The sequence below is a fragment of the Haliotis cracherodii genome, unplaced genomic scaffold (assembly GCF_022045235.1).
Source record: "Haliotis cracherodii isolate W230 unplaced genomic scaffold, xgHalCrac1.p SCAF_7, whole genome shotgun sequence".
NCBI classification, from domain to species: domain Eukaryota; kingdom Metazoa; phylum Mollusca; class Gastropoda; order Lepetellida; family Haliotidae; genus Haliotis; species Haliotis cracherodii.
In genome coordinates, this window is record NW_027266330.1 from 59699393 (window position 1) to 59724152 (window position 24760).

General features: G+C 42.8%; 1 protein-coding gene across 1 annotated transcript; it reads right to left on the reverse strand.

The window, feature by feature from the left end:
* Window positions 1–297: 297 nt before the first annotated feature.
* On the reverse strand, window positions 298–22319 carry LOC139448340 (serine-rich adhesin for platelets-like). The gene is made up of 8 exons (XM_071229884.1): window positions 22293–22319; window positions 16758–17777; window positions 14296–14398; window positions 10222–10342; window positions 7835–8029; window positions 5820–5956; window positions 4035–4143; window positions 298–599 (listed from the first exon to the last, which is right to left on the reverse strand). The coding sequence occupies exons 1-8, from the start codon at window positions 22304–22306 to the stop codon at window positions 478–480; spliced, it is 1821 nt and encodes a 606-aa protein (XP_071085985.1). The 5' UTR covers window positions 22307–22319; the 3' UTR covers window positions 298–477.
* Between the last annotated feature and the right edge of the window lie 2441 nt (window positions 22320–24760).

The window sequence follows — 24760 nt, forward strand, 5'->3', positions numbered from 1 at the left end:
CTTCAAATATCTTCTACAGAAATTAATAGACATGAAGCAAAACACACAAAACTTAACTACATCATGAAATGAATGTGTTATTATCATAATCCTCGTATATTTGAAGGGAAACTTTCTGAATTTACTGAAAGGGAAGCCTAATAAGAACCGGAAGTGTCTGGAAGTATACACAAGTGTGGTGTTGACAAATCGAGATAAATAATCAGTGCAATAAATAAATAATCGGGAGCCTGGAATTTAACGGAATGTTCCAGAAAATGCTTGAAGCAAATAATTATGTAGAGACTGATGAAACCAAAAGAAATATTCTGCCACTAAAACACGTTGTTTGAAGATGCTTTCAAAAAAATCTATCTGTTTTTGCGGGTGAGGCAGAATATCAACTGGTTGTGGGCCCCGGAGCTTGAGTTACTGTTCCACCTAAGACCGGTTCAGACTGATTTCACCATGGAGAGACTCGTGGCCACATGAGCTACATCAAGGTGTTGTCGGTGTGATGTGGAAGGAAGAGCTGGCGCGGACACGACCTGATGCCCTGTCTCCTGGGCGCAGTCTGTTTAGCTCTAGTTCGTCAACGGCATCGTAACCCAGAAAAAGACCTACAGAGAAATGATCAAATCTATTTATTTATTTACACCTTGTCATCAATTTCAAGATATGTCATTTGATAACTAACCATCGTAGGTCATACAAGATATAGTGTCATTTGATAACTTACCATCGTAGGTCATAAAAGATATAGTGTCATTTGATAACTTACCATCATAGGTCATACAAGATATAGTGTCAATTGATAACTTTTCATCATAGGCCATACATGATATAGTGTTTTTTGATAACTTACCATCATAGGCCATACAAACTATAGCGTCATTTGATAACTTACAGGGGCGGTCGGGTAGCCTAGTGGTTAAAGCGTTCGCTCGTTAGGCCGAATACCCGGGTTCGATTCCCGACATGGGTACAATGTGTGAAGCCCATTTCTGGTGTCCCCCGCCGTGATATTGCTGGAATATTGCTAAAAGCGGCGTAAAACCAAACTCATTCACTCACTCACTGATAACTTACAATCATAGGTCAAACCAGATATGGTGTCATTCGATAACTTACCATTGTAGGTCATGCAAGATATAGTGTCATTTGATAACTTATCATCATAGGCCATACAAGATACAGTGTCATTTGATAACTTACCATCATAGGCCATACAAGATATAGTCATTTGATAATTTACCATCACAGGCCATACAAGGTATAGTCATTTGATAACCTACCATCATAGGCCATACAAGATATAGTCATTTGATAACTTACCATCATAGGCCATACAAGGTATTGTCATTTGATAACCTACCATCATAGGCCATACAAGATATAGTCATTTGATAACCTACCATCACAGGCCATACAAGATATAGTCATTTGATAACTTACCATCACAGGCCATACAAGATATAGTCATTTGATAACCTACCATCATAGGCCATACAAGATATAGTCATTTGATAACCTACCATCACAGGCCATACAAGATATAGTCATTTGATAACCTACCATCATAGGCCATACAAGGTATAGTCATTTGATAACCTACCATCATAGGCCATACAAGATATAGTCATTTGATAACCTACCATCACAGGCCATACAAGATATAGTCATTTGATAACTTACCATCACAGGCCATACAAGATATAGTCATTTGATAACTTACCATCATAGGCCATACAAGATATAGTCATTTGATAACCTACCATCATAGGCCATACAAGATATAGTCATTTGATAACCTACCATCACAGGCCATACAAGATATAGTCATTTGATAACCTACCATCATAGGCAATACAAGATATAGTCATTTGATAACCTACCATCACAGGCCATACAAGGTATAGTCATTTGATAACCTACCATCATAGGCCATACAAGATATAGTCATTTGATAACCTACCATCACAGGCCATACAAGATATAGTCATTTGATAACTTACCATCATAGGCCATACAAGGTATAGTCATTTGATAACCTACCATCATAGGCCATACAAGGTATAGTCATTTGATAACCTACCATCACAGGCCATACAAGGTATAGTCATTTGATAACCTACCATCATAGGCCATACAAGGTATAGTCATTTGATAACCTACCATCACAGGCCATACAAGGTATAGTCATTTGATAACCTACCATCATAGGCCATACAAGATATAGTCATTTGATAACTTACCATAATAGGCCATACAAGATATAGTCATTTGATAACCTACCATCATAGGCCATACAAGATATAGTCATTTGATAACCTACCATCACAGGCCATACAAGATATAGTCATTTGATAACCTACCATCATAGGCCATACAAGATATAGTCATTTGATAACCTACCATCATAGGCCATACAAGATATAGTCATTTGATAACCTACCATCACAGGCCATACAAGATATAGTCATTTGATAACTTACCATCACAGGCCATACAAGATATAGTCATTTGATAACTTACCATCATAGGCCATACAAGATATAGTCATTTGATAACTTACCATCACAGGCCATACAAGATATAGTCATTTGATAACCTACCATCACAGGCCATACAAGATATAGTCATTTGATAACCTACCATCATAGGCCATACAAGATATAGTCATTTGATAACCTACCATCATAGGCCATACAAGATATAGTCATTTGATAACTTACCATCACAGGCCATACAAGATAGAGTCATTTGATAACTTACCATCATAGGCCATACAAGATATAGTCATTTGATAACTTACCATCATAGGCCATACAAGATATAGTCATTTGATAACCTACCATCATAGGCCATACAAGATATAGTCATTTGATAACCTACCATCACAGGCCATACAAGATATAGTCATTTGATAACTTACCATCATAGGCCACACAAGATATAGTCATTTGATAACTTACCATCACAGGCCATACAAGATATAGTCATTTGATAACTTACCATCATAGGCCATACAAGATATAGTCATTTGATAACTTACCATCACAGGCCATACAAGATATAGTCATTTGATAACTTACCATCATAGGCCATACAAGATATAGTCATTTGATAACTTACCATCATAGGCCATACAAGATATAGTCATTTGATAACCTACCATCACAGGCCATACAAGATATAGTCATTTGATAACCTACCATCATAGGCCATACAAGATATAGTCATTTGATAACCTACCATCATAGGCCATACAAGATATAGTCATTTGATAACTTACCATCATAGGCCATACAAGGTATAGTCATTTGATAACCTACCATCACAGGCCATACAAGATATAGTCATTTGATAACTTACCATCACAGGCCATACAAGGTATAGTCATTTGATAACCTACCATCATAGGCCATACAAGGTATAGTCATTTGATAACTTACCATCATAGGCCATACAAGATATAGTCATTTGATAACTTACCATCATAGGCCATACAAGGTATAGTCATTTGATAACCTACCATCACAGGCCATACAAGATATAGTCATTTGATAACTTACCATCATAGGCCATACAAGATATAGTCATTTGATAACTTACCATCATAGGCCATACAAGATATAGTCATTTGATAACCTACCATCACAGGCCATACAAGATATAGTCATTTGATAACTTACCATCACAGGCCATACAAGGTATAGTCATTTGATAACCTACCATCATAGGCCATACAAGGTATAGTCATTTGATAACTTACCATCATAGGCCATACAAGATATAGTCATTTGATAACTTACCATCATAGGCCATACAAGGTATAGTCATTTGATAACCTACCATCACAGGCCATACAAGATATAGTCATTTGATAACTTACCATCATAGGCCATACAAGATATAGTCATTTGATAACTTACCATCATAGGCCATACAAGATATAGTCATTTGATAACCTACCATCACAGGCCATACAAGATATAGTCATTTGATAACTTACCATCATAGGCCATACAAGGTATAGTCATTTGATAACTTACCATCATAGGCCACGGACTCAAGAAAGGAGTCATTGCTACCGTTTGAAGACAACAAGAATAAACATGGACTGTTGGATTTCATAATCCTCAGGTTGGAATCAATATTTTTCTGAAAGAAAGAACAAGACCAGACAATCCGGTGATTGACATCATGAGCATTCTAACTGGGAAACAATTGGGAAATGATGACATGCTTATCAACCAAGTCATCGAGCCTTACCACCCTATTAATGAAGTTACCCCCTAAGACAACATAGGTTGGTGTGAGTGAGTGAGTGAGTGAGTGAGTGAGTGAGTGAGTGAGAGAGTGAGTGAGTGAGTGGGTGGGTGGGTGAGTGAGTGAGTGAGTGAGTGAGTATGGTACAACGCCTATTTTTTTTACAGTATTCAAATTATATCATGGCATGTCAGTTTAAAGTGGAAGAATTTACCACATCGGTGAAACCACGAGCACGAATATGGTGCTGACAAACCTAGAAACATAATCGATGCGAAGTGTGATTTGAACTGTACAGCGAATTGTGGCGTTGGCCAAGCTGTCCACTCTATAGATTTGAAAGATATGTCATAAGAAAAGTTCAGATTATCAGTCTTGTTGTTCCTTCAGGAAATTTTAGTTTAGTCCAAATACAAAGGTCAAAATATGCTCAAACTTTATATAGCGAAAAACAGAATATATGTGTTCAGTGTCACAATTAAATAAATTCATATCAACTTTTACTTATGAACAAAAAAGGCTGAATAAAGGTAATAAATTAAACGAGTCTGACCACCCGATCCCGTTAGTCGCCTTTTACGACAAGCATAGTCGCCTTTTACGGCAAGCATGTGTTGCTGAAGATTTGTTCTACCCCGGATCTTCAGGGGTCTCATATTTAGAATTATATCTTGTCTGAAATGTACTTTTGAGAAGTCACCTTCTTTGGCTCACTGAATGACGCTCTACCATTAGACCACGGAGGCGGTCGATACCCATTAGGAGTTGTATGGTCATAATATTAGTTATGGTGTCTTTAGTTTCTTTATATATGTCATATTAGGATAACAGAAAAATATTGGGCGAGGTAGCTAAAGACACCCAAACGAATTGATTATGCCGAAAGGTTTTTTACACTATTTTGTATCTTTGCCGCACATGTCAAGTCAAAACTCAAACCTCAGAGGCCAAACCTTGTTGATGATTTAATTTTATAAAATCTTTATTAAAGTCACGAATGTGATCCCAAAAAAACTTTAACGTCCTTGCACATCAAAATTAATGATAATAAAACACAAAACAATGTCGAATAATTTTCATGTGAAATATGTGAGGTGGGTGTTGGAAAATCCGATTGGCTGTTGCTGACGGTATACGGTTTCAAATTAGGTCACTAACAACCATCTTGGATTTTTACTGACGGTATACGGGCTCATGTCGGGTTGGTAGTTCTGGTCTCTGATTGGTCAATTTCACTTTGAGGCATGAAAAGGTCATGTGGGGTCAGTAGATCTGCTCTCTGATTGGTCAATTTCACTTTGGGGCATAAAAAGGTCATGTGGGGTCAGTAGATCTGCTCTCTGATTGGTCAATTTCACTTTGAGGCATAAACAGGTCATGTGGGGTCAGTAGATCTGCTCTCTGATTGGTCAGTTTCACTTTGAGGCATAAAAAGGTCATGTGGGGTCAGTAGATCTGCTCTCTGATTGGTCAATTTCACTTTGAGGCATAAAAAGGTCATGTGGGGTCAGTAGATCTGCTCTCTGATTGGTCAATTTCACTTTGAGGCATAAAAAGGTCATGTGTACCTGGACCAGAGAGAGTTTCTTGGATATCATGTTGCACATCAGGAACAGCTGACATCTTACACTCTGAAATGCCACCACGCTCTTCCCTTTGTCATCCTTAGAATCCTTCACAGCATAGCTGTACATCCAGAATTTATCTGTAAAGAAATAGTTTTGGTCTTAGTGTGCAATATTACCTTGAATGAATACCATCTTGGCCATGTTTGTGACCCTGTGTGTTGAACCTGTCAGAAAGGTCAAAATATGTCCCGTTTTTGTTAGAAGTATTTTGGATGCCATTTTGGTACCCCTATAAAAATACCTGAGACTTGGAGCATGGTCGACCTGAGATTTGATGCATGGGTGACCTGAGACTTGGAGCATGGGTGACCTGAGATTTGGTGCATTGGTGACCTGAGACTTGATGCATGGATGACTTGAGACTTAATGCATGGTTGACCTGAGACTTGGAGCATGGGTGACCTGAGACTTGGTCCATGGGTAGGTAGAGACTTGGTGTATGGGAGACCTGAGACTTGGTGCATAGGTGACCTGAGACTTGATGCATGGATGACTTGAGACTTAATGCATGGTTGACCTGAGACTTGGAGCATGGGTGACCTGAGACTTGGTGCATGGGTGACCTGAGACTAGGAGCATCGGTGATCTGAGACTTGGAGCATGGGTGACCTGAGATTTGGTGCATGGGTGACCTGAGATTTGGTGCATGAGTGACCTTAGACTTGGTGCATGGGTGGGTAGAGACTTGGTGCATGGGTGATCTGAGACTTGGTGCATGGGTGATCTGAGACTTGGTGCATGAGTGACCTTAGACTTGGTGCATGGGTGGGTAGAGACTTGGTGCATGGGTGATCTGAGACTTGGTGCATGGGTGACCTGAGACTTGATGAATGGGTGACCTGAGACTTTGTGCATGGGTGACCTGAGATTTGGTGCATGGGTGGGTAGAGACTTGGTGCATGGGTGACCTGAGATTTGGTGCATGGGTGACCTGAGATTTGGTGCATGAGTGACCTTAGACTTGGTGCATGGGTGGGTAGAGACTTGGTGCATGGGTGATCTGAGACTTGGTGCATGGGTGACCTGAGACTTGATGAATGGGCGACCTGAGACTTTGTGCATGGGTGACCTGAGATTTGGTGCATGGGTGGGTAGAGACTTGGTGCATGGGTGACCTGAGATTTGGTGCATGGGTGACCTGAGATTTGGTGCATGAGTGATCTTAGACTTGGTGCATGGGTGGGTAGAGACTTGGTGCATGGGTGATCTGAGACTTGGAGCATGGGTGACCTGAGATTTGGTGCATGAGTGACCTTAGACTTGGTGCATAGGTGACCTGAGACTTGGAGCATGGGTGGGTAGAGACTTGGTGCATAGGTGACCTGAGACTTGGTGCATGGGTGACCTGAGACTTGGTGCATGGGTGGGCAGAGACTAGGTGGATAGGTGACCTGAGACTTGATGCATGTGTGACCTGAGACTTGGAGCATGGGTGACCTGAGACTTGATGCATGGGTGACCTGAGACTTTGTGCATGGGTGACCTGAGACTTGGTGCATAGGTGACCTGAGACTTGGTGCATGGGTGACCTGAGACTTGGTGCATGGGTGACCTGAGACTTGGTGCATAGGTGACCTGAGACTTGGTGCATAGGTGACCTGAGACTTGGTGCATGGGTGACCTGAGACTTGGTGCATGGGTGACCTGAGGCTTGGTGCATAGGTGACCTGAGACTTGGAGCATAGGTGACCTGAGACTTGGTGCATGGGTGACATGAGACTTGATGAATGGGTGACCTGAGACTTTGTGCATGGGTGACCTGAGACTTGATGCATGGGTGACCTGAGACTTGGTGCATGGGTGACCTGAGACTTGGAGCATGGTAGGGCAGAGACTAGGTGGACAGGTGACCTGAGACTTGGTGCATGGGTGAATAGAGGCGTGTTGGATGGGTTAGCTATTTGGACCCTGTGTCCCCTCTCTGAAAAGAAACCTACATGTATAAATATACCTACAGCATTCCTGCTGCCCACGCTGCTGTTCCATGACTGCTCTGTTGCCCAGTGCACGGAGGAAGTGATGTGTCTCTACTCCGTGAGCTACCTTCACGCATGTTTTGCCGAGATATCTCATGACTGCCAGTGAACTGTTATACCTTATCATCTTGCTAAACTTGTATGTGACATCAATGATGTGGGCAAATGCTTTGTCTACAAATAACAAAAATGATTATTAATGATAGACGTTTTGTCCATGTTGTTTCAAAGGCATTCCTTAGAAGTTGATGGATGTCAAAGTAGGCAAAGAATATGGGTAAAAACGTTGCTATTACAGTATAAGAAAGAAGTGGTTACCCATAAACTCTTCCTCGGCGGTGGTGTCCATTAATAGTTTCCATTTATACTCTTCATGTGTACCTTCTGTTAATACCCTCTATTAATATCCTTCATTAATACTTTTATTCATACTTTCCATCAATAACCTATATTAATATCTACCAGTTGTACCCTCAATTTATACCCTCCATTATTAATCTTTAATAGGACTGTCCGTTAATACTGTCCGGTTTTTTATACCCTCCATTTATACCCTTAACTAATGTCTTCTATTTATACCCTCTGTCAATACCCTATATTATTACTCTTAATTACGACTGTCCATTTATACCCTCCATTAATAGCCTCCATTAATCCCCTCCATTAATACCCACCATTAATCCCCTCCATTAAAACACTCCATTAATACCCACCATGAATACACTCAATTTATACCCTTCATTAATACCCTCCATTAATACCCCCCATTAATACCCACCATTAATACCCACCATTAATACCCTCCATTAATACCCACCATGACTACACTCCATTTATACCCTTCATTAATACCCTCCATTAATACCCACCATTAATACCTCCATTAATACCCTCCATTAATACCTCAAATAATAGCTTCCATTAAAGCCCTCTATTAATACCTTCCATTAAAGCCCTCCATGAATACCTTCCATAAATACCCACCATTAATACACTCCATTTATACCCACCATTAATAGACTCCATTTATACCCTCCGTTAATACCCACCATTAATACACTCCATTTATACCCACCATTAATACACTCCATTTATACCCTCCGTTAATACCCACCATTAATACCCTCCAATTATACCCTCCATTAAAGCCCTCCATTAATACCCTCCATTAATACCCATCATTAATACACTCCCTTTATACCCTCTATTAATACCCACCATTAATACCCTCCATTTATACACTCCATTAATACCTCAATTAATACCTTCCATTAAAGCCCTCCATTAATACCTTCCATTAATACCCACCATTAATACACTCCATTTATACCCTCCTTTAATACCCACCATTAAAACCCTCCAATTATACCCTCCATTAATACCTCAATTAATACCCTCCATTTCTACCCTCCATTAATATCCACCATTAATACCCTCCAATTATACCTCAATTAATACCTCAGTTAATACCTTCCATTAAAGCACTCCATTAATACCTTCCATTAATACCCACCATTAATACACTCCATTTATACCCTCCATTAATACCCTCCATTAATGCCCTCCATTAAAGCACTCCATTAATACACACCATTAATACACACCATTAAAACCCTCCAATTATACCCTCCATTAATACCCTCCATTAATACCCACCATTAAAACCCTCCAATCATACCCTCCATTAATACCCTCCATTAATGCTCTCCATTTATACCCTCAATTTATACCCTCCATTAATGATCTCTATTAATATCCTCCATCAACACCATCCATTTACACTCACCATTTATAGTGATAATATCATGCCTTAACATGCTCCATTAACAGTAATTACAGCTACCATGCATGAACAACCATCATTTACAGTCATATTAGGAATATCCTCCATTAACAGTAACAATACCATTTATTATCGCCCTCCATTAACAGTAATAATATCATTCATTAACACCCTCAAATAACAGTAGTAATACCATTCATTATCGCCCTCGATTACCATTGATGATACCATTCATTAATACCCTCCATCAACAATAATAATACCATTCATAAACATCCTCAAATAACAGTAATAATACCATTCATTCTCACCCTCAAATAACAGCAACAATACCATTCATTAACATCCTCCATTAACAGTAATAATACCATTCATTATCGCCCTCCATTAGCAGTAATAATACCATGCATTAACACCCTCCATTGCCAGTAGTAATACCATTCATTATCGCCCTCAATTAGCAGTAATAATACCATGCATTAACACCCTTCATTAACAGTAATAATAATTTATCATATATTATATATTTATAATTTATTCATTATCGCCCTCCATTAGCAGTAAAAACATCATTTAATATTACCAAAGGACAGCGCCTTTCCATCGGAGTCTTGGTCTGTGACGATGAAGGTGATCTCAACAAAGGTGTCTTCGGTTCGCATCATGTTACCTTTCTCAAAGACCTCACACTTCCGACAGAATGTCTACAAAAAGAACAGAGATATGAGTCAGTGAGTGAGTCAGTGCGTGCGTGCGTGCGTGCGTGCGTGCGTGCGTGCGTGCGTGCGTGCGTGCGTGCGTGCGTGCGTGCGTGCGTGTGTGCGTGCGTGCGTGCGTGCGTGAGTGAGTGAGTGAGCACCTGTGATATGCCGGGTGCACTGTCCAGTATTCGATCACACCCGCAGAATCGACGTCGATCTATTTTATAGTCCCGTGCTTCATACATGGCTCAGTAACAGATGTGACCACCTCCAGCAACACGACGTTGAACTGAGCACACGAGTCTCCCCCACGTCCTGATTAGGGATCCTACGCCATTCTTCCTGCAGGGCAATTGTCAAGGCACCCCTCGTCAATGGCGGCTGTTGACGTTTCCGAATCCTGCGTCCAACTTAGTCCCAGAGGTGCTCTATGGGCGACAGGTCCGGTGATCTGGCTGGCCACTGTAATATGGTCACGTTGTTGGCGTTCAGAAAGTCGCTAGTGACTCGAGCTGTGTGAGGGGTGGCGTTGTCCTGCTGAAACAGCGTCCGTGGGTGTCGTTGCAAGAAAGGCAGTAGCACAGGCCGCAAAACCTCATCAATGTAACGACGTTCAGTGAAATTTCCGTCAACGATGACCAGATCTGTCTTCTGGTCCCCGCAGATGCCACCCCAGACCATGACACTACCACGTCCATATGGCTCCACGTCTTGGACGCAACAACGTGCCGTCCGTTCACCACGTCGTCGGTAGATTCGAACCCGCCCATCAGACTTGAAGAGCGGGCACCTACTCTCGTCGCTGAAGAGCACTCTTCGCCAATTTCTCTGCTTCCACTGCTGTACAGTCCTAGCCCATCTCAATCTGTGACGTCGGTGTAGAAACGTTAACGTCATGCCCTTGAAAGGTCGATAGGCACGGAGACCACACAAGCGGATTTGTCTAGCAACGGTCCTTCTGCTGACTGGATGTCCAAGGACGATGACGTCACAGTTAGGAATCTGGACATTAGGTGAAGCACCCGTAAATACCGGTCTACCTGTGGGGTCGTGACCTTGGGTCTCCCACTCCTCGGCCAGTTTGCCAGTTTGCCTGTGACGTGTGACAAGTCTGGCGATCGTGCACTTGAAGCAGCCCATGATCCTGGCACATTTTGCATTTTCTAGTGATTAAATTCACTTTTCTCACAAATCACGTGAAGCACGTGCACATGTTAACAGGAAATAGGTAAGTTGCATTCCAGCTATGTGTTCCCAACTGTTTTGGTGCTGTTTGGCAAATTTGTTGAAAACTGACGACCATTATTTATTTGGTGGCGTTTCTTTTGCCCTTAAGTTAATTTGACCCTGAAGCATGTGACCGCCTCCGTGGTGTAGTGGTGGAGCGTCCGCCCACAGAGCGGAAGGTCCGGAGTTCAATCCCCGGTCGCGCCATACCAAAAGACTTTAAAAGATGGAACTTGTTGTTACCCTGTCTGGCGCTCGGCATTAAGGGGCTAAAACAAGGACTGGTCGGCTCGGAGTCAGTATACTGTGTCTGAGTGGGGTATTCATGTTAAACTGCGGCATGGTATCTCATTGGACTAGCACTATAAATCAGTCCGGACTAGTACAAGCAGCCACACACTAAACACACGTGCATGCACGTCGCAAAATAAATGCAATAATCTTGGACGCGACGTTAAACCCCATCTCACCTCATCTGAAGCATAGCGCATTGTTGAATTGTCACCTGATTTATTCATAGCGCAACAATATGACAATGAGACAAATGGTCAAAATGGCGCGTTGTCGCATCATTGCCCTTTGGTTAATTTTGACACCTTTAATGTTTTTGTAAGGGCGACAACGCGAGAACGCGACCCCGCGACAATGTTCATCCTAGGATTCCATAGTTTTTCCATGGCAACCGTACCTGAACTCGTGTCTTCTTCTGATCCTTGTGGCTGAGCCAATACTAAAATACGTACCTAGGCTCTTTTTCTTGGGTTACTGATTATAATAACAAAAACAGGTCGGTAGGTAAAAAACCCTGTATTGAACAGGGTTCATTTAAACATCAAGTTTGATTTGGATCGGTAGGTAACTCTAGAGTCAGACTTGTCATGACGATTTATCGTTGGAAACAATTCTGTTTTAGTCACATAAACATCCCTTGGATTAAATATTGTCAAAGCGGTCTTTACAGTCGGCAGTTTGAAAAAACCCTTGTCATTCTGATTTTATTTAATTATTAATTTCCAAGGCGGCGGATGTGCAAAAATATTATGTACAACCTTGACACATCAAGCAAGGATTCTGGGTGAGAATAAGAATTGGTGCTCGTGCTATCAACCTCTGGTTTGTCTGCCTAGTCGCGATTATTAACAGGCGACCTTCTCACTTGGAAGTGACAAGTAAGTCCAATACACACACGGCTATATTCAGAGCACCATGGTCGCTTGTCTCAGTACAACAGTGTCACAGCAAAGCCAGTTCAATAGTAATAGCTGGGCAACAGTAATACACCAGTACATCAGTATCACCACAGTATCACAACAGTATCACAACAGTATCACTACAGTATCACTGCAGTATCACTACAGTATCACACCAGTATCACTACAGTATCACTACAGTATCACTACAGTATCACTACAGTATCACTGCAGTATCACACCAGTATCACTACAGTATCACTACAGTATCACTACAGTATCACAACAGTATCACTACAGTATCACAACAGTATCACATCAGTATCACACCAGTATCACTACAGTATCACTACAGTATCACTACAGTATCACTACAGTATCACATCAGTATCACTACAGTATCACTGCAGTATCACAACAGTATCACATCAGTATCACATCAGTATCACTACAGTATCACTACAGTATCACTACAGTATCACATCAGTATCACTACAGTATCACTACAGTATCACTACAGTATCACTACAGTATCACATCAGTATCACTACAGTATCACTACAGTATCACTACAGTATCACATCAGTATCACATCAGTATCACTACAGTATCACTACAGTATCACTACAGTATCACATCAGTATCACTACAGTATCACTACAGTATCACTACAGTATCACTACAGTATCAATGCAGTATCACTACAGTATCACTACAGTATCACTACAGTATCACTGCAGTATCACAACAGTATCACTACAGTATCACAACAGTATCACATCAGTATCACTGCAGTATCACAACAGTATCACATCAGTATCACAACAGTATCACTACAGTATCACATCAGTATCACACCAGTATCACACCAGTATCACTGCAGTATCACAACAGTATCACTACAGTATCACTACAGTATCACTACAGTATCACACCAGTATCACAACAGTATCACATCAGTATCACAACAGTATCACATCAGTATCACAACAGCATCACATCAGTATCACTACAGTATCACTACAGTATCACAACAGTATCACTGCAGTATCACAACAGTATCACTACAGTATCACTACAGTATCGCTACAGTATCACAACAGTATCACATCAGTATCACTACAGTATCACACCAGTATCACTACAGTATCACTACAGTATCACACCAGTATCACAACAGTATCACTACAGTATCACAACAGTATCACAACAGTATCACAACAGTATCACATCAATATCACTACAGTATCACTACAGTATCACATCAGTATCACTGCAGTATCACTACAGTATCACATCAGTATCACATCAGTATCACTACAGTATCATTACAGTATCACTACAGTATCACTACAGTATCACACCAGTATCACATCAGTATCACTACAGTATCACTACAGTATCACATGAGTATCACTGCAGTATCACTACAGTATCACTACAGTATCACTACAGTATCACTACAGTATCACAACAGCATGACAACAGTATCACAACAGTATGACAACAGTATGACTACAGTATGACAACAGTACTCACAAATGTGACCCTTTCCCTGAGGAGACGGATCGACTCCAGCACCTCGTGATGGTTCCAGGAGGACACGTCTGTCTTGTTGATATACCTCAGCTCATCTCCGCACCTGCAAAAGTAATTTATTGTGCATGGCAGAATAATACTGTAATTTAATTTATGGGGCGCTAAGACTAGAGGAAAATATAAAGAAGGTTCCCTTAAAAACCTAATGGGAAAAACACATATTTCATTATTTCAAACTTAAGGATTGATCTATCTTATTTACTTTATCATCCAAAACTGTCTAACAACGGGATTTATCATCCAAAACTGGCTCCCACAGATATCGCTGGGATGAGATCAAGCGGTATCTACACTGTAGATATCGCTGCAATGAAATTACATCACAATGCTTTGCAGACCATTGTGACGTCACTGGTTACCATGACGTCACAATCAAATGACATCACTAATGGCTCTGCTACTGAAGCTGTTTGGAGTACTTTTTACACTGAAGACACTCCTAATTACTGTCTACAAATTGGAAAAGTTGGAAGAATGATGTTGGATGATAAATAAAATCTCACCCTCGTGTCTTTTGATATCAAATATATCAACACTCGTTGATAAAAGTGGCAAAAGTCCTCGGCAAGCCTCGGAGTGTTCCCACTTTTATCAACTCGTGTTGATATATTTGATATCAAAAGACACTCGGGTGAGATTCTCTATATACCTTGGCCGAGAGCAAGCGATATCTACATTGTAGATATCGCTGCAATGAAATTGCATTACAATGTTTTGCAGACCATTGTGTTATTGGCTAACATGACGTCACAATCAAATGACATCACTAATGGCTCTCCTACTGAAGCTGTTAGCAGTGCTTTGAAAACACAGTATGTTTATCTCCATTCTACCATGTCTGAATAAAACGCGAACTCTTTGGCGTTAGCAATATATTGATGAAGCGGCAAGGGTTGAGTCCATTGTGTTGAGTGGGTCGTCGATCTGAATTACAGAATCACCGACAACAGCCTTAAAACAAAATATGACGCTCTATATGCTGCAGAAGTTTGTTTACACCGTAATATTTCACTCGAACATATGACAGGCATACAAGCAAGGAAACTTGGAAAGCTAATATGAGATGGGGTCGTGCATCGGGGTCCATAAGCTTGTCTGGGTGATTTGTAATCTCCACACGCGATGCCATTGCATAAGCCCAGCGACTTGAAGAATTTTCAACATTTGTCAGTTAAACTTGTTCACTTAAACTCTGTGTAATTATTGTTAAGTGGTATCTTCAACGGGCGAGTTTTAAATATCTCAAGTTTGCAGTATATGCAATATTGTCGCCCTGCATATATATTTTGTACTATCCAGCTGTATAAATCTCCAACCCAGCTTGTTGGATGTGAAGTCCTACCAAGTCTGTCCCGTCATGCTCTGTGAAGTCCTACAAGTCTGTCCCGTCATGCTGTGTGAAGTCCTACTTAGTCTGTCCCGTCATGCTGTGTGAAGTCCTACCAAGTCTGTCCCGTCATGCTCTGTGAAGTCCTACCAAGTCTGTCCCGTCATGCTCTGTGAAGTCCTACCTAGTCTGTCCCGTCATGCTCTGTGAAGTCCTACCTAGTCTGTCCCGTCATGCTCTGTGAAGTCCTACCTAGTCTGTCCCGTCATGCTCTGTGAAGTCCTACCTAGTCTGTCCCGTCATGCTCTGTGAAGTCCTACCTAGTCTGTCCCGTCATGCTCTGTGAAGTCCTACCTAGTCTGTCCCGTCATGCTCTGTGAAGTCATACCTAGCCTGTCCCGTCATGCTCTGTGAAGTCCTACAAGTCTGTCCCGTCATGCTCTGTGAAGTCCTACAAGTCTGTCCCGTCATGCTCTGTGAAGTCCTACCAAGTCTGTCCCGTCATGCTCTGTGAAGTCCTACCAAGTCTGTCCCGTCATGCTCTGTGAAGTCCTACCAAGTCTGTCCCGTCATGCTCTGTGAAGTCCTACCTAGTCTGTCCCGTCATGCTCTGTGAAGTCCTACCTAGTCTGTCCCGTCATGCTCTGTGAAGTCCTATCTAGTCTGTCCCGTCATGCTGTGTGAAGTCCTACCAAGTCTGTCCCGTCATGCTCTGTGAAGTCCTACCAAGTCTGTCCCGTCATGCTCTGTGAAGTCCTACCTAGTCTGTCCCGTCATGCTCTGTGAATTCCTACCTAGTCTGTCCCGTCATGCTCTGTGAAGTCCTACCAAGTCTGTCCCGTCATGCTGTGTGAAGTCCTACCTAGTCTGTCCCGTCATGCTGTGTGAAGTCCTACCTAGTCTGTCCCGTCATACTCAACATGTCCCGTCAAGCTCAGACAATCTGATGATGGACCAGAATATCCAGTGAAGCGATAGCACATTTACTGACTTCGTTGGAACTAAAAAAAGAATTACATTTGCTGTGTATAAGTGCAGAGAATCTGCTGCAAATATAGAATTGCGTGAGCCTTACCGGAGTTTGTTGCAGACTCCCTCCTCAACTTGATGGAGTCGGTGGCAATAATGGCCATTTTCCTGCTTCTGTGTGGCCAATGAGGCGCCGAACGCCCCAAACGTCGGACGGGCACTGTCAACTGTCTCCGTGTCTGTTACTGCATCGTCATCCGTCTCGTCCAGAGCGCGAAATAAGATTGGTGAACTCTCCACCGTAGAATCATAGTCCGCTGACCCGCCCACTGACCCGTCCACAGATTCCCCGAGTGTGACTGATTCGTCTGTGGGTAAGCGAATATCAGCTGAGCTTGTATCGCGAGACTCACTCACTGATTTGTTAACTGGTGGTTCGTCCATTGAAGGTTCTGTGTCTGCTGAAAGATCATTTGGTGGTACGTTATCTGGTGATCTGTTATCTAGTGATCCGTTATCTGGTAATTTGTTATCTGGTGATCTGTTATCTGGTGATCTGTTATCAGCTGTTCTGTTATTTGCTGATCCGTTATCTGGTGATCCGTTATCTGCTGGTCTGTAATCTGGTGATCCGTTATCTGGTGATCCGTTATCTGTTGATTTGTTATCTGATGATCCGTTATCTGCTGACCCGTCATCTGCTGATCTGTTATCTGCTAAACTGTTATCTGCTGATCTTATATATGCTGATCTGTTATCTGCTGATCCGTCATCTGCTGATCCGTTATCTGCTGATCCGTCATCTGCTGATCTGTTATCTGCTAAACTGTTATCTGCTGATCTGATATCTGCTGATCTGTTATCTGCTGATCCGTCATCTGGTGATCCGTTATCTGCTGATCTGTTATCTGCTAAACTGTTATCTGCTGATCTGATATCTGCTGATCTGTTATCTGCTGATCCGTCATCTGCTGATCCGTCATCTGCTGATCCGTTATCTGGTGATCCGGTATCAGTCAAACAACCAGTAGGTTGCCTGGCAACGGTTCCTGGGTCTCCAGACAGACTGTCAGTTGAGGGTTCCTCCACCGAGCCCAGGGATACTTCATCTACAGCACTGAGGAGACTGGAACCATAACACAAAAATCTAACACACAATCTGTCAACTGTGTAGTGTTTATAATATAGAAGGTGAACATCGCTTTTTACTAAAAGTACTGTAACAATAAAATATGTGACAATGTTCATTGTGCCACGAATCTTAGAAAGCATGCACTTATTCCCATGACTTTATGTAATTTAACAGTTACCATGGCTAACAGCTAAAATAAATAGGGTCCCTCTCATTGTGTGCAACCCTGCTGGAAAAAGCAGGAGTAAATAGCATCACTCTTTATTGTTATAGGGTTCCTCCTTTGTGTTGTGCAACCACCAACTGGAAATAGCTGGAGTAAATAGCATTCCTCTTTATTGTTGTGCAACCCGTACTGGACAATGGCTAAAGTAAATAGGGCCCCTCCCCTCATTGTTTACAAACCACTACTGGACAATAACTAAAGTAAATAGACCACCCACACACGTTGTACCTATGTCGGGAATGGAATCTTCGGCGTGACGAGCGAACGCCTTAACCACTTATAGGCTACCCGACCGGCCGCGTGTTCGTGGACGACCGCGAGCAGGATGTGCTGTCGAAGGAAACCCCCACTGGTTGAGCTGAAACTCTGCTCCATTGGTTATGCTTGTGACGTTGCACACGTGATCTGCTCATTGTGTAGTGGCAGGTGGAGTGTTTGCATGTCAAAAGCGTACTTAATGTTCCTGAAATGTGAGAGCGATAATTCCCACGAGTGTTAGTTTCCTGAAGACTGTGTCAGTATGTTCAAGCAATATCAGTCCATCGATTTACTTAATGATTCAAATCTATTAAACATGTTTCATACGGTGGCCCATAAGGGACATGAAGTCTTTTTAAAATATTTTTATCATTATCATTACCTTTTGCTAATTAACCAATGAAACGAAAATATCAAAAATTAAAATGAAAATACAGAAAACTATTTCCACCGCTGTGGTAATATTATTACCGCGGTGTAAATAGTTTTCTGTATTTTCGTTTTTGTTTTTGACATTTTCAATTTAGTTTTTGACCTTTTCGCTTTTGTTTTTGACATTTTCATTTTAGTTTTTGACATTTTCGCTTCACTTTTCAGCGATTCAATATCTTCTTTATACATGATTTATCACATATTTGTTAAAAGTTACGACAGTAAGTGAAATATCAAAATTTTGAAAAACAGACTCCATGGTCCTTATGGTTTCAGTTTCACTGCTATCGATTTTCTCCTCTAGTGGAAATGCTGCCTTGTCAAGAGACGATTTGTTGTCAAAAGCTCACCATACAGACGTATAGCCCATCGCGACAAATTCGTGACCAACTCGTGTTATTCCGGGACAAGCCCGAATAGCTCCTTGCAGTTTGCCCTAATATCACAATAAAGTTTGGGGTGGAGGGGCGGAACGGTTTGGATCCTGTTTTAAACGGTTAAGTTTAAAATTGCTTGTCACCCGTGAAGATCCGGAGTAGAATAGGACTTCAGCAACCCATTCTTGCCGTAAAAGGCGACTATGCTTGTAGGAAGAGACGATTAACGGGATCGGGTGGTCAGGCTCACTGACTTGGTTGATGCATGTCATCGTATCCCAATTGCGTGGATCGATACTCATGATGTCAGTAACTAGATTGTCTGGTCTATACTCGATTATTCACAGACCACAATCGCATAATTGGAATATTGCTGAGTGCAACGTTAAACAACAAAGACTTACTTACATGACCTTCCTTCTGACAGTGACACATTATCCTATAGCAACAGAACACTTCCTGCTTAGTCGATCATATTACATCTACAGTCTGGTGTCACCTACAGTACTACCTTCCGGCTTTTACACCTTCTGGTTTAATTCAAATCCTCTTTGTCATGTATAATTCATTTTCTAGTTAAACTGATCAACTTACTTTCCAAAAGGACATTCTCAAAATTAACCAAAACTCGACCCCGACCACGTGTTTTATTTCAGCCTGTGTCCAGGTGCATATTGACTATGCGAGGATTGCCCCATGGGCGCACGTCGATAAGTTGTCAATACTCTCGTCATACGGGTGTATAACACAGGGTCGTGAACGGGTGGGTCTCTCGTCACACGGGTGTACAACACAGGGTCGTGAACGGGTGGGTCTCTCGTCATACGGGTGTATAACACAGGGCCGTGAACGGGTGGGTCTCTCGTCACACGGGTGTATAACACATGGTAGTGAACGGGTGTGTGTCTCGTCACACGGGTGTATAACACAGGGCCGTGGAACGGGTGGGTGTCTCGTCACACGGGTGTATAACACAGGGCCGTGGAACGGGTGGGTCTCTCGTCACACGGGTGTATAACACAGGGCCGTGGAACGGGTGGGTCTCTCGTCACACGGGTGTATAACACAGGGCCGTGTACGGGTGGGTCTCTCGTCACACGGGTGTATAACACAGGGCCGTGTACGGGTGGGTCTCTCGTCACACGGGTGTATAACACAGGGCCGTGGAACGGGTGGGTCTCTCGTCACACGGGTGTATAACACAGGGCCGTGTACGGGTGGGTCTGTCGTGAACGGGTGGGTCTCTCGTCACACAGGTGTATAACACATGGTAGTAAACGGGTGGGTCTCTCGTCACACGAGTGTATAACACATGGTAGTGAACGGGTGGGTCTCTCGTCACACAGGTGTATAACACATGGTAGTGAACGGGTGGGTCTCTCGTCACACAGGTGTATAACACATGGTAGTGAACGGGTGGGTGTCTCGTCATACAGGTGTATAACACAGGGCCGTGAACGGGTGGGTCTCTCGTCACACGGGTGTACAACACAGGGCCGTGGAACGGGTGGGTCTCTCGTCACACGGGTGTATAACACAGGGCCGTGAACGGGTGGGTCTGTCGTGAACGGGTGGGTCTCTCGTCACACGGGTGTATAACACAGGGCCGTGAATGGGTGGGTCTCTCGTCACACGTGTGTACAACACAGGGCCGTGGAACGGGTGGGTCTCTCGTCACACGGGTGTATAACACAGGGCCGTGTACGGGTGGGTGCGTCGTGAACGGGTGGGTCTCTCGTCACACGGGTGTATAACACAGAGTCGTGAACGGGTGGGTGTCTCGTCACACGGGTGTATAACACAGGGCCGTGAACGGGTGGGTCTCTAGTCACACGGGTGTGTAACACAGGACCGTGGAACGGGTGGGTCTCTCGTCACACGGGTGTATAACACAGGGCCGTGTACGGGTGGGTCTGTCGTGAACGATTGGGTGTCTCGTCACACGGGTCTATAACACAGGGCCGTGAACGGGTGGGTGTCTCGTCACACGGGTGTATAACACAGGGCCGTGAACGGGTGGGTCTCTCGTCACACGGGAGTATAACACAGGGCCGTGTACGGGTGGGTCTCTCGTCACACGGGTGTATAACACAGGGCCGTGTACGGGTGGGTCTCTCGTCACACGGGTGTATAACACAGGGCCGTGTACCGGTGGGTCTCTCGTCACATGGGTGTATAACACAGGGCCGTGAACGGGTGGGTCTCTCGTCACACAGGTGTATAACACATGGTAGTAAACGGGTGGGTCTCTCGTCACACAGGTGTATAACACATGGTAGTGAACGGGTGGGTCTCTCGTCACACAGGTATATATCACATGGTAGTGAATGGGTGGGTCTCTCGTCATACAGGTGTGTAACACAGGGCCGTGAACGGGTGGGTCTCTCGTCACACGGGTGTATAACACAGGGCCGTGAACGGGTGGGTCTCTCGTCACACGGGTGTATAACACAGGGCCGTGAATGGGTGGGTCTCTCGTCACACGAGTGTATAACACAGGGCCGTGAACGGGTGGGTGTCTCGTCACACGAGTGTATAACACAGGGTCGTGTACGGGTGGGTCTCTCGTCACACGGGTGTATAACACAGGGCCGTGAATGGGTGGGTCTCTCGTCACACGAGTGTATAACACAGGGCCGTGAACGGGTGGGTGTCTCGTCACACGAGTGTATAACACAGGGTCGTGTACGGGTGGGTCTCTCGCCACACGCAGAAAAAAAGACCCACATATTACCCTTCTTGATGAGGGGGCGTCAGGTAAGTTTCAACATAAACGTCGGCTAAAAAAACTTCAAACAGTCTTATGCCACGACGTTCACACAAAGCCCTCACTCTTTGTGAGGCATTTAGAAGCTGGAATCTTTGTAAGTAAGGATAAGATATATGGATGAACACCTTCCTCCTATCCTGTTTATATACTTGCTTGATAACGGTATTGGAACCTACACCGAAACGTCCCTCCTAATTGTAATAAAGAAGTTGGTCAGCTACATATCTTATCCTTTCTTGCCTAGTGACTAAAGCCAGCGCGACCCTGACCCACTCAATGGTCTACTCTGCGTTGTCACTCGACAGTCCTGCATTAGACTACAACCAGCATTGTCTTCCTGTCCGGAAGATCATCAAATTGGACCTCGACATAGCCTGTTGTGTTTCGTTCCTCGTGACAGCCATACTGTCTTGTTAATACATGAATATGTAATTAGGTATACTTACTTTTCGTCAGCCATTTCGCCTTGGGTTTCTATATATTTCTATATATGTCCTTGAACTGTCTTTAGTTTCGAGACTGTCAAGGATGGTTGATAAATGAGGGGTTTCCACTGTTGTAATGTTATTCCATCTATAGGTCTCTAGAGGTAACACGTGACATGGTTAGGCCACGCCCAAATAGGTTTTACAGGTCGTTACAACAAGGATGGTTGAAATAGGCTTGGGTCGTTAATGGAAGAAATTGCAAAATGAATTTGTTTTAATTCTCTATTAATTTAAACCAAACTGTTTGTCATTTCTGATACTTCGATAAATAAATGAATAGATAAATAAATAAGCAAATGAGTGAGTGAGTGTGTATGGTTTTACGCCGCTTTTAGCAATATTCCAGTAATATCACGGCTGAGGACACCAGAAATGGGCTTCACACATTGAACCCATGTCGGGAATCGAACCGGATCTTCGGCGTGACGAGCGAACGCTTTAACCACTAGGCTACCCGACCGCCCCAAATGAATGAATGAATGAATGAATGAACTGTACAAGGTTGGTTTAAGCACTGTTTCTTGATTACCTAAACCCAGGATAAATGTAGTTTAACGTAAAAAGAAAATCCTCTTTTACGCTTTTTTCAAATATCCCATTCGTGTCCTGCTTTCGATGTCCTTTGTGGCATGTTCCGAGCTAATGAGTGGGACACATTTTCTCAATTCTCAGACATGATGTATCAAAGTTGCTCCTGAAAATAATAAGTATCAACAACAGGTGGGCGTATCCTGTCCCACTGGTGACACCCGTCTCAAACACACGCAGAGACAAGTCAATTGTTAAAAAACACGGGTACATATGACACAAGTCAAAATATGAATTGATTGCCTGCTTGACCAATGTCACGCCTTGTTACTACCCAGTTTGGTGAAGGATACGCTTTGTTACTACCCAGTTTGATGAAACGTACGCTTTGTTACTACCCAGTTTGATGAAAGATGCGCTTTGTTACTACCCAGTTTGATGAAACGTACGCTTTGTTACTACCCAGTTTGATGAAAGATACGCTTTGTTACTACCCAGTTTGATGAAAGATACGCTTTGTTACTACCCAGTTTGGTGAAGGATACGTTTTGTTACTACCCAGTTTGATAAAAGATACGCTTTGTTACTACCCAGTTTGATGAAAGATGGGCTTTGTTACTACCCAGTTTGGTGAAGGATAGGCTTTGTTACTACCCAGTTTGATGAAAGATACGCTTTATTACTACCCAGTTTGATGAAAGATGCACTTTGTTACTACCCAGTTTGATGAAACGTACGCTTTGTTACTACCCAGTTTGATGAAAGATGCGCTTTGTTACTACCCAGTTTGATGAAACGTACGCTTTGTTACTACCCAGTTTGATGAAAGATGCGCTTTGTTATTACCCAGTTTGATGAAAGATGGGCTTTGTTACTACCCAGTTTGATGAAAGATGGGCTTTGTTACTACCCAGTTTGATGAAAGATGCGCTTTGTTACTACCCAGTTTGATGAAAGATGGGCTTTGTTACTACCCAGTTTGATGAAAGATGCGCTTTGTTACTAACCAGTGTTTTGAAAGATGCGTTTTGTTACTACCCAGTGTTATGAAAGATACGCTTTGTTACTACCCGGTTTGATGAAGGATACGTTTTGTCACTACCCAGTGTTATGAAAGATGCGCTTTGTTACTACCCAGTTTGGTGAAGGATACGCTTTGTTACTACCCAGTGTTATGAAAGATGCGCTTTGTTACTACCCAGTTTGATGAAAGATGGGCTTTGTTACTACCCAGTTTGGTGAAGGATAGGCTTTGTTACTACCCAGTTTGATGAAAGATGGGCTTTGTTACTACCCAGTTTGGTGAAGGATAGGCTTTGTTACTACCCAGTTTGATGAAAGATGGGCTTTGTTACTACCCAGTTTGGTGAAGGATACACTTTGTTACTACCCAGTGTTATGAAAGATGCGCTTTGTTACTACCCAGTTTGGTGAAGGATACGCTTTGTTACTACCCAGTGTTATGAAAGATGCGCTTTGTTACTACCCAGTTTGGTGAAGGATACGCTTTGTTACTACCCAGTGTTATGAAAGATGCGCTTTGTTACTACCCAGTTTGATGAAAGATGGGCTTTGTTACTACCCAGTTTGGTGAAGGATAGGCTTTGTTACTACCCAGTTTGATGAAAGATGGGCTTTGTTACTACCCAGTTTGGTGAAGGATACACTTTGTTACTACCCAGTGTTATGAAAGATGCGCTTTGTTACTACCCAGTTTGATGAAAGATGGGCTTTGTTACTACCCAGTTTGGTGAAGGATAGGCTTTGTTACTACCCAGTTTGATGAAAGATGGGCTTTGTTACTACCCAGTTTGATGAAGGATACGCTTTGTTACTACCCAGTTTGATGAAAGATGGGCTTTGTTACTACCCAGTTTGATGAAGGATACGCTTTGTTA